Source organism: Sturnira hondurensis, unplaced genomic scaffold, assembly GCF_014824575.4.
Source record: "Sturnira hondurensis isolate 20B ecotype Veracruz unplaced genomic scaffold, ASM1482457v3 Scaffold0020184, whole genome shotgun sequence".
Lineage (NCBI taxonomy): Eukaryota > Metazoa > Chordata > Mammalia > Chiroptera > Phyllostomidae > Sturnira > Sturnira hondurensis.
In genome coordinates this window covers 3050604-3062654 of record NW_028092815.1, presented here as the reverse complement: position 1 = coordinate 3062654, position 12051 = coordinate 3050604, and the positions used below count along the sequence as shown (strand labels likewise).

Here is a 12051-nt window from a genome sequence, read left to right as displayed (position 1 = left end):
CATCATTCTTGAATGTTTTTTTGTTACTATAAGTAGTACAATTAAGGTGCTAAATAAATAAGACTGGGAATAAGGGAAAATAGACATTAAAGAATAGACTTAAGAGGAAGGAAAGTTTTCTGATACATCTGAAACCTTTAAGGGCAGATGTAAGCCTTCCTCCACTATTAGAGAATACATCTAGGACATTATAAATTGCTCTGGTTGTGTTAAAAATTTGTTTTATGTAAATTTCAATTTCTTTACAAAAATAAGTCTTTAATTTTAAATAGAAAACAATTTAAAAATTAAAGAGGGTATACATGAGAAAATCCCATTCTAACCCTTGTATTCCATCTTTTATTAGTTTCTTGTGTCTTTCCAGAATTTAAACACATAACAGCGAAGGAGAATATATCTTCTTAGTGTTCCCCTTACATACGAGGTCTGTCTGGAAAGTATCCAGCCATGTACTGTGAAAAGTAGAGAGAATGAAGAAGATACAAGAAACTGCATAAGACAGTGATGCCTCAGTACCCCTGGCTCCTTGGGACCTCACACAGCTCTTCCAGTCGCCACCAGCTGCCCTGTCATATTTTCCTGTATCTCACTGGTGGTCTGAAATCTTTTCCTTTTCAAAGGTGATTTTAATTTTGGGAAAAACCAGAAGTCACAGGGCACTGAGTCTGGGCTGTAGGGAGGGCTGAGTCACCTGAGTGATTTGACATTGTGCCAGAAATACTGTATGAGATGTGATGCATGGGTGGACATACTGTTGTGATGAAGCTGCCAATCACCAGCCACCTGTAGCCATGGCCTTCAGAATCATCTGAATAGTTTCTGTGGAGGATTGTTCAAGCTTAACACAAAATTTGATGCAGATTTGTTGCTCCACTAGTTCAATCATTCTGAATGTGAGGGCCATATGTACACATGCTCACTCAAGGGCTTCTACCGCCCCCAGTGACTAGTACAGTGAAGTCATCATTGTTCACACATACACACTCCAGTCCACTCTGCTTGGCTGCCAGGTTACACCGATGTCATGCAAACCATTCTCATTATATTAACAATGGCTAGACTTTTCCCAAACAGACCTCATGTAGCAAAGTTAGTGTATTACAGACTATTGCGCACCTTCCTTTTTTAAAACTTAAGTGTATTTTGGACATCTCATAGCAGTACATAGGGACTCACCTTATCCTTTGTTTACAATGTAATACAGATGTAATTGATAATATTTTGACCAGTACCTTATAGATAGATATTTCAGTCCCTCCCCCTCACTCTCATTCTTACTCTTTTTAGTTTGTAGCAGTAAAAGGCGTATATTCTCTTGCATGTTTAAAACAAATCTGTAATACATTCTTAGAAGTGGGATTGCTGAATCAAAAGGTTGAAGTGTTTGTAATTTTGATAGATATTGCCAAAGCATTCTCCATTAGAGTTTTATTTTTAAAAAATTCAGATTATATGACTTGTCACATCTGTGCCAAGTCAAAGACTGAATTGATTTCGGGTTTGGTGCATTACTCCTGGTCAGTGCAGCCAGGCAGTGGTCTCCCTGCTCAGGTGCACAGACCTGGCCCCAACCGCGGCACAAGCCCGCTCTGAAGGAGCTGGCGTGGTGTGTATCTGATGAGCTACCTTTGCTCTGGAACCTAATTTTTGGTCATTGGTGAGTGAGATCTCACCTCTGTAGGAGAAAGTGCTGGTGTATGAATTACTTACCCTTAACAATGTATGAGCATTTGTTTCAGCTGAGTGCCCTTGAAAATTGATAGATTAATAGCCCTAAAGCTCTCCATTTATTGTCTATAGTAATCAGAGCCACTTCTGGCTGACCAGTGAAATTCTTCTAAAGGAACTAGTTGGTGCTGCTTGGTGAATAAGGAATATAGTGTGTCTAACCCCTATATAGTGTCTCTTCTTTCAACTTTATTGCTAATGTGCCAGCAAGGATGTTAGAATAAAGCTAATTGTGAGGTGTTTTTTTTTTCCTTTTGGTCATGTTGGTCTACTTAGAAATAGCTGTTACAAATTCCTTGGCTGGAGGTAGGAATACTACAACTGCTTTTGGAAAATATCTTTGAATATTTGTTTATAGTTTAGAGATGAGCATCTTTTATTATTGATATCTTAGATCTATAAAATTTTTGTGGCTACTTAGCAAACATTTTAAAGTGTCATTCAATGTGGTTTTCAAAATACAATGCTGCTTTTTTCACAACGAAGTTTAGCCCCAGCCCAGTGTCCACAATGAGTAAGACCACAAAAATAAGTATTACTTAGAGGCAAATGATATTCTTTATTTAACAAGAGGTTCTAGAGCATTCACACAATAACAAACTGATGCTTATGGCTTGCTGTTTACATGATTATTGCCATGATACTAGTAAATATGAAAAATTTCAGAAATATTACATCAGGTTTTTCTAAAATCTGCTTTTTAGGAATGAAAGGCCAGGGACTTCTGCCAAGATGGAGGCATAGGTGGAAACACTGTGCCTTCTCCCACAACCAAGTTTGAATACAACAAAGGTTTGGAGAACAAAGACACAGCAAAAAAAACCCAGAAAATTGAATTATACAGAAGTCCGACAACCACTAACTGTTCAAAGGGAATGGTAAGAGGGGCGGAGCCAGCAGTGGAGCAGGCTCGGGCAGGAAAGATCCTCAGACCTAGGCACGCAAGTGGCCCAGACCCAGTCAGGGTGTGGGGCAGACTGACCTCAGTCGCACATTTGCGCACAGTGAGACGGACCACGCAGGCCCCAGGGGGCGAGGGCTGACGGCGGTGGCACACTCGGGTGCAGTGGGACAAAACCCGTGGGCCTGGTGATGGTGGCAGCTGCAGCACCTGTGGGGGCCGCGGCAGGAGATGGCAGACAGGACGCCATTGCTCCTCTTGGTGTAGACCCCCCCCCCATACACACACATACAGCGTCACAACCCAGCAACTGAGTTGCCCTGCTCTGGTGAAGACCTAGGGCTCCAATCCAGCTACGGAACAGGCACAAATAGCCCAAAAGATGGCGCAAGAAGAACTCAGAGTCCCAGAGCCCATAACTCTCAGCGACTGAGAAATTGCCAGCCTCTCAGAAGCACAATTCAAGACACTGTTTATCAGGATGCTCACAGAACTGGTTGATTATAGTCACACATTAGAGGAGCATATGAAGGCTAAACTAATTGAAATGAAGGGAGATGTCCAGGAAACCAATAGTGATGGAAAGGAAACTGGGACTCAAATCAATGGNAGACACATCATACTGAAAAAGCCAAAGGTTAAAGGTAAAGAGAGAATCTTAAAAGCAACAAGAGAAAAGCAGTGAGTTACCTACAAAGGAGTTCCTATAAGACTATCAGATGATTTCTCAAAAGAAACTTTGCAGGCTAGAAGGATTGCCAAGATTGCTTTATCCAGCAAAGCTTTCATTTAGAATGGAAGGACAGATAAAGTGCTTCTCAGATAAGGTCAAATTCAAGGAGTTCATCATCACCAAGCCCTTATTATATGAAATGCTAAAGGGACTTATCTAAGAAAAAGAAGATGAAAAATATTAACAGTGAGAGGACAGCAAACTCACAGTTATGAACAACCATACCTAAAACAAAAGCAAACCTAGAGGACAGCTAGATTAGGAGTGAAGCCATTGAACTGAAGAACACATGGAGGGTTAGCAACAGAGGAGTGGGAGGAGGAGAAGGGAGGAGAAGGTACATAGAACAGCGTAGACGGTAGGTAGAAAATAGATAAGGGGGAGGGTGAGAATAGTGGGGGATATATAGAATCTAAAGAACTTGAGACACGTTATAAAAACTAAGCGGGGAAGAATGGTGGGGGAGGGAGTGTGCGGGTGGAGGGGAATGAAGGGGGGGAATAGAACAACTGTCATGGTATAATCAATAAAATACATTTTAAAAAAAATATAAATTAAAAAATTAAAAAAAAAGAATGAAAGGCCAGCAGACTGCATTAGCATCCATTTTGTGAAAGTTGACCCAGATGTCCAGAAATTAAGATTCCCAGGCAGGGAAGCAGCAGGCTGGTGTCTCTCATACAGCACTACAGTGCTCCTCCAGTCAGTGTGTCTTACTCTAGACATGGGCTCCCTTGTCAGATGCTGTTTTGCATGGAGTTTATACCTGTGGATGAGGCATTCTGCACACCTCCATCTATGCTGAGGGCTTAGCCTTGAGTCTGTTATTGGCCCATTGAACATTTAGAGGCAGTGGTAACTAGATCAGCCTTGCTAAACTGGAGGTTTGAAATAAAATTCACGTTTCATCTTTTCCCACCACCGACACCATTCAGGAACAAAGGGTCTACTGAACCTGTGACCAATGGGCAGGGCTGCTTGTGTTGCTGCAAAGTTCTTTTACACTTTTAGCCCAAGTCAAAGCTGGAAGAACTCACATCACCTGAATGTGGCTGCAGCAGCATTCACAGGGATAGATGCATGGCCACTGGTAGCCAAAGGTAGCTTCAGAGGAGGAAAATTTTCTTTGTGGAGAGGTTATGAGATGCAGTGTTTTGTTTTTTACTTTGAAGGAGAGGTCCCAGCATGACCCTGTCCACTGGATTCCTAAAAACTTGACTGAGATACTAGCTCTGAGTCTCTGAAGGATTTATCTTCCACCTTCTGGAATGGTTGTTGTACGGAGGCCCCACCCTGCCAGCCTTCTCTTGTTCATCCTGCCCAGTCAGCCTGATGTCATCAAGGTAGTGAAACAATGTGATGTGCTATAGAATCCAGAGGGTCCAGATGTCAGCCCTGGGATGAAACTATAAATGTGTACCACTGTCTGTTTTATTTGAACATGAACTATTTCTGATCCTCATTCCCGATTCAGATAGGAAGAAAATGGGTTTGCCAAATGAATAGCCACATCTCACATACCTGAAAGCCATGTTAATTGGCTCTGGTAAAAACACTATAATAATACAGCAACTGCCACTTGGCTAAGATTGAAGCAACCCAGAGTCATTCTTAGGATTCATCATGGCCAATTTAATGGAGATACAATGGGGTTCCCACTCCTCTCTATAAGGGACACTAAATTTCACCATCATCTCCTGACCTTGGGATGCAACACACTTTTGTATTTACTACATTGGCTGGAGTGGTACCTGCAGAACATGGACCCAATGTGCTTAAGCACATTTATCTCGATTATATACTGAGACTTGAAAAATAACATCCAGGTATGTCTGCTGCCCCCTTTGGACCCACTGTAAGCTGGACTTGGCCAAGACTCCTTGTATTACCTGGGCTCCATGTGTTCCCCCTCAAGCAGGGTCTGTGGGTGATGTTAACTTAAATGCTTTGTCCAGTGATAGTTTCGTCCCAGTCCTCAAAATGTCCAGGTATTTCCTTCCCCTGTCTACATTCTTCACACAAGTGAATGGTGATAGGCCTCGGAGAAAGGACTGGAAGAATCATCCAGTGTGACACTGTGATGGTGTTGCAGAGTTCTTCCCTTTGGGGACCCAGTTACCTTTTCAGTCTGTGGATTCCAGATTTAAAAATGGACTGATATTCACAAACTGAGCAAGGAATCAAGACTTTTTATTGGGGCAACTGTCTTTGGCCTCTTGCTCACAATTTCTTGCTATTTATTATGTACTATAACAAGCAATACCCTAGTTGGCTTCCGTCTACATTGCCTTTGGATGCCATACTGTTCATTGCCATAACTCTTTCTGAACCAGGCCCCCTGGGCTACCACTCTGATTTGTCAGTCATCATGAAGACTATGAGCTCTAGCTCCATGCAATAGAGAGCTGCCATCTGGTCTCTGTCGCTTCAGGTGCCCACCATGTCACTGTTATCAGACCACTGGGTTCTGTGATTGCCTCTCCTGCCATCAGCGCTGGCCTGCAGAGGGGAGGTTCTCAGTGCTGCTGGTGCTTCACTCACCAGAACATTCCTGCTGCCTTTGGTGGATAAGGAGCTTCCTCATGGATATGGTCATCAGGTGGTTCTTCCAGACTCCCATAGTATATCTGATTCAGCATGTTCACAGCCCTGAGCCTTTTAACCCCTTCTTCTGCCACCTGTCACAGTGATCCAGGCCTTCCAGCCTCACTCAGTGTTGGCCATCAGTCTTTTCCAGGTGTCCCGGAGCTGCCCTAGCAGTGAGCTTGCACCATCTCTTGCAGTCCCTGCCAATGTATGAGGCTATATCCCTAGTATGTGCCCCAAATCAATAGACATTTCCTGACTTTGCATTGTGCCGTCTCCACAGTTCTATACTCTTACAACAATCCAGTCCCATGGATGCTCCCCTCCCCGACGCTGTGCCCATATGTGCCTGCTGGGTCTTACAGCTCTCTAGCCCCTTTCCTCCCTCCTCAGGCCCAGCATGTCCTGGGCCTGAGTGATGCTGTGCCTTATCCCTGGTTGTAAGCCTAGCAGTTAGGAGAGGAGATGGGAGCAGCTTCTGAAGGGGGTTGGACTGTTACCTTAAAAAAAAAAAAGCCCTCTCTCTTGTCTTCCCATTCTGGGATAAATTTTAGCTCTTAGTGAGGTGGAGTCAGACATATCTGAGGGCTCAGAAATCTTGATAAATTTACAGAGTCAAAATCTTTGAGGACATCTGCCCAGGTGATGCCATCTTACTCTCACACATACATATGCCTGTATGTACATGTGTGTATGATAAATCTTATACATATAAAATTTTATGTCTATGTATAGACAAGGTTTTCTCAATTAGGCCCTGATTTTGGTATAATAGAGCTGCCTCAGTTGAGTACTTGGCATAGTTTTTGTCAGTTCAGCAAACCTCTCCAGAACGCTAGCTGGTTACTCACAAACTCTTGCATTGGGTGGAAAGCATCAGGCCATCGTCTCATCACTGAGTCTGTTTGTTGGTGGAGGGCCCTCCCCTGGGGCATGCCCTTGGTTCTAGTGCTGAGGTCAAGCCAGAGGGACTCACAGCTGAAGGCTGTTGCCCAACTACACTTCTCACTTAGACTGAGCTCAAAATTTCTCTTTGACAGAGGAGGTATAGAAACTTACAAAAACAAAGCAAAACAAATCAGCATGGAAGACTCACTTGTTTTTAGGGAATTATATGTTTTATGTTTGTTTGGTTACAGGTAGCCTTCCTCTTGCCTCCAGAACAGCCTCAGTCAAGGTCACCTTTACAAAGCAGAGCTTCACAGGTGACTGCCTCCAGCCAACCTCACCCTGCATTGCACCTAAATCTTGTCAGAAATCTTGGCTCACTTTACATCTTCAGCAAAATGAGCTCCCCTGCCAACATGTCATAAAAAGAGATTTTTGTCTAAACTCATAGATACAGAGAACAAGCTGTTGGTCACCAGTTGGGAGAGGGGTTGGGGGATGGGTGAAAGGGATGAAGAAGCACAAATTGCCAATTATAAAAATAGTCACAGGCATGTAATGTATAGCACTAGGAACAGAGTCAAGAATATCATAGTAATACTATGTGTGGTGCCAGATGGGTACTAGACTTATCAGGTTATTACCTATAAGATATATATAATCACTATGTGGTGCACCTGAAACTAATATAATATTGTATGTCAACTATAACTGAAAATAAGTGTTAAAAATAATCTAAAAAATAAAATACAAAAAATGGCAAATAAAAGGTCTTTGTCATTACTCCACCTGTGACCACTGAGTGAGCACCTAAAACACACTCTCACTGACTGGCTTCCCAGCCCGACCAGACCAGTCTGCCCCTGTGTGCCCGGCATTCCTTGCACCTGTGTTCTCATGGCGATTCTGACCCATTTATGCCTGTGTGGCTGGTTGGGCCAGATGGCATTTATCTCAGCGGGAGTACTGCTTCAAGGAAGATAGAGTGTTTAATATGGGCCAAATGGCTGGAATACAAATACCCTTGAGATCATGAAGAAAAAAGACCAAAGCAATTATTGTGCCATCAGCAGTTTTATAAACAGAACCAACTTCAAGACAGTTAGGTTGATTATGGGACTCGCACCTTAACAAAGACTGGGCAAGGAGAATGCTTTTTAGGTAAGACTGAGTTTAATTTTATTTTGGTTAGGCACTCAAAAATTAGATATTCTGTCACATAAATATCTGCTTTGGGAGGAAAATAGCATTTGATATCTGTAAGTGAACATATGTGGAAGATTCATAACGCTAGTGGGCAAGATCTACTGAATCATCATGGGTCTTTAGGAAAGTATTGAATGATTTATACTAAAACATCAGTTCCCCAAATACTCGTCCATTTTAGGACAACTTGTTCAAAACTGGAGTGACGTTATTTTGTCCCGTCAACATTTAAATACCTGTTCACAGGCAAATTTGGAGTAGATCTGAATTTCCCACTGACTTACATAGAGTTTTTTTCTACTACATAGAAATGATTTCTCTTTAAACAAATTCCACTCTGTTTTTCTCTTTCTTCACAATACCTCTTCAATGATTTACTTACTGCAAAATTTCATTGCAAGGAGTCTGTCCCTCTGAGGACCCTCACTGGGCACCCATAGAGGCTACCAGCGTGCGGGCTGGGCTTTCCTTGTGAGGATCACGTCCTGCACTGTCTAACCCCTTGTTTTTTGCTAGAAATGGCCCTGGGCAGTCACACTGCACAGTGGAGGGTCAGGGAAAAAAGGGAGGAAATAAAACCTGGACAAGTTTGAGCAAGTTTCTTTAAATACTTCACGCACACCTGTGAAAAACAGAGTAGAGCCTATCTGTGGCAACAGTTCAAACCCATGGAAACTAAAAAAAGACTTTAGTAGAAAACCAACTTGATTTAAATGTTGGGGGCAGCAGCTTTGTTTGGGGTTTTAATCCCATGCTGGTGGATGCTAATTCGGTAACATTATACAGTCGCCTTTTTTTCTGGGCACAAAGGTAAAAGGGGGATTTCTTTTGTGTTTTTCAGTGCAAAGTGATTCCGATCAGAAAGGCTCAAGGTTTCAGCTCCAAGTACCTGACATTTCCATCTGAATCTACTTTTTTTAAGGGGGGTGGGGAGGAGGTCTAGTTTTTCAGGAAAAGAACCTCTCTACACAATCCTGAAACTGATCTTTAGATTTACTTTTTCTTAATCAATAGAAAAAAACTTGATTGCAACTCAACACTTATCTGACTCTAGCTCGGGACTAACTGAATTTTTGGTTTTAAGAGTAGGGGATTCAGACATCATTTCAGGAATCAGAAATAATTGGCAGCAAGAGGGGGAGAACTGACATGAATTCTTGTTTTGCCTAATTTTTTCCTGGTTAACCAAGATTTGGCTTAATATTTCTGACTCAAATCCTCCAGTCTCTACAGAACAGGTTAGTGGCATTTTTCATTAATACAGATATTTAAATGAATTCTCCTTATGCTCTCTGAACCGTTTCCCTAAGGGCTCAGCTCTAACATGCACAAGGCGTCTCCCTCCCTCTGCTAAGGCTCTGTGATCTCTCTGAGAGTCTTAGCGCCGTGGTCAGCAAAAGTAATATTTATTGTGTGCTGGAGGGCTCATTGTGTGTGCTTGACAATCGAAGGTTTGCAATAATACTCTCACAGGGTAGACTCACTAGTTTTTCCACGAAATTTTGGTGGATGAGCTATGATAGGTTCGAATAATAAGAGGATGGTTTTGTATTTAAGAACACTGTCAGGATCGGGAGCAAACTTCACGGTCTACCCGTGCACTTGGTTCTTCTGCAGGAGTATATGTAATTGGGAGCTTGCACAGGTGTTTGCATCTCAGCTTTATGGAGCGGCACAGACCGGCAATTCTTCCACTGGAGAGTGAAGCAGCCGGTTCAACTGGTTGTGATTGAAATGAAAACAAGTTCACTTTTGTGATGTCTCTTAATTAATTTGCTGGAACTAATTACTTGCTTGTGTGCTGGGGTCTATTTTTATTGTAATTTCAAGGACCGACCCTGGCATTTGAAAAAAATTACCAATGTATCATTCATTTCACTAGGAAAAGTCAGTGGACAGTTTCATGCTACCATGAATCTGGTAGTACTTCAAGATGGTGGATTTGCTCCATCCTATTGAGAAGGTGATGATGGTAAACTAAATTTTTCTACCCGTAGAAATCTATTGTGTTTCAACCGATTTTTATTTGAACCTCTTTGAAAGCTGCTGTGAAAATCAGAAGAGCTGGGTCTCACGGAGGATGAAGTTCTGTTCTGGAGACACAATTGAGACCTGACTTTTCAGAACCAGGTCCTGCTTTTCAGGATTCAAGCAGCTGCAGAGCAGATGGCTTTCTTTGGCTCATTGCTGTGCTCATTGAGTCTATATAACTTACCGATCATTTGAATACTCTTGTTACACTTCTAAACTGGCTTCTCATGGACCAGTCTAATTTGTTCATGACATGTTGAATTTGGGAGGACCTGTTAGCATTTGGAGAATTTCAACCTGACTCAGAACTCTGTTGATGTTTTATGTAAGTTTGTTCTGTGATGGTTGTTACGTGTCATGGGACTTGCAACTAAACAAACCTGGTATTCTACTTACTTTGGCAAACTGGGGAATTTTTTCCTTTTTCTTTTTAAAATTTCAGGATGAATTATTCATCATTACTTAGAATTTGGGTCTCTTTCATCTTCGCACTTGTACAGCAGCAAGGTGAGTACTACACAATTTTGTAAAACTCTTGATTATCATGCTCTTGAATTTATAAAGAGATACTTTTGTTGGAGCCATAATTGTCAGGGCAGGTGTGTATGGGCCTACAGATACACACAAAAAAAGTAAATTAAATTTTGTTGTCAATGGCAAAATAGTTTAACTTTGAATAATGTTTATTTACATTCCTACTTTTTTCTTATTTAACTATGAACACAATTTGTACGTACCAGCTTGCCCCATGTTAATGGACTGGGTCTGTAAGATAATGGAAATTGTTTTCCCTGAAAGTATACAGGGTAGGTGTGTGTGCAGCCCATTCTTGATGACTGACTCCCATTAAGGTGTTTAACTTGAGGCACAGAGTTTAAAGAATACACTTGTTTTTGCTCAAATCAGGAAATTCCATTGACATTGATGTTGGTGACGTATGTGTTAGAGGCCTTTTACAATGGCAAAAAATCTGAAAATGTAAGTGAAATTTTAAAAAAATTCCCATCAGTGATGCCTTCATTTTTATCTGTGTAGCCTTGACCAGGGATAGGTGAGAAGCCACATATATTACTTTCTATTGATTTTGGATTTTAGAAAAGAAAGGTGGGAAAGTCTCCATGAATTTGAAACTTCTATGACTAAAGTTCTAAAGCATCTTTCTTTGTTTTGATCACCTAGCACATGATTACAAGTATGAGAACAGATCTATAAGGCATGTGTACCCCTAACACTTTTCTAGGACTGGGGATATTTGAATAGTTGTAGCATGTAAACTATAGAGTGAAACTCCACGATAATGAAAGAGTGCCACTGACTCTAACCTCCTACCCCTGCTCTAAGAAAGTACATTTTATTTGGTGAAAATAAAACCCCAAAGTCCAGAGAGCACAGTTGGGTTTATTATGAAATCCCTAGCCTAAAGCTAGCATGAGTGGTAGCTTTATTAACTCTGATGGTATTAAATAGGCCATGCTGTTAATGTTTTTTTTAATAATACTAATAGTTTCCAACCAATGGAAACTAGACTACAGTGGAAACTACTGTAGTCTAATCCTACTCCTTTTTATTAAGTACGTATTTTTTATTCAACAAGTATTTCTTAAGTATTTACAATATTAGATGTATTTATTATTTGTATTCTTCTTAAAATTGAGAAAATTTTAACTGTCCATTCTTTTCTGTTAAAAATCATGCATTAGTTAGGCTCACTCATGAAGTTTACCTCCCCATTGGTGCAGAGAGAGCATCCAGGGGCCATATTTCTGACTGGGGGGGGGCTGCCCCCTCCAGGAAGAGGGGCCCCCAAGCTCAAGATGCCAATCAACCTTGTCAATAAAATGGCTGTGATTCAGTGTGAATAGGAGCCCTTATTTACATGTGGGCATCACTTCTAAATAGTTCCTTGTGACATGATTTGATTTATTATTATTAATTTGAGAAAATTTATCACCTTTCAAGTTTAATAAGTATGATGGTA

General features: G+C 41.4%; 1 protein-coding gene across 1 annotated transcript in view; it reads left to right on the top strand.

The window, feature by feature from the left end:
• The window catches only part of LOC118975235 (tubulin-specific chaperone cofactor E-like protein), a 200603-nt gene that overhangs the window by 59320 nt on the left and 129232 nt on the right, over positions 1–12051 (top strand). Inside the window, exon 8 of the mRNA XM_037029070.1 lies at positions 10516–10580. Within this exon, the coding sequence (XP_036884965.1) occupies positions 10516–10580 (65 nt within the window). The remainder of the gene's footprint in view (positions 1–10515; positions 10581–12051) is intronic.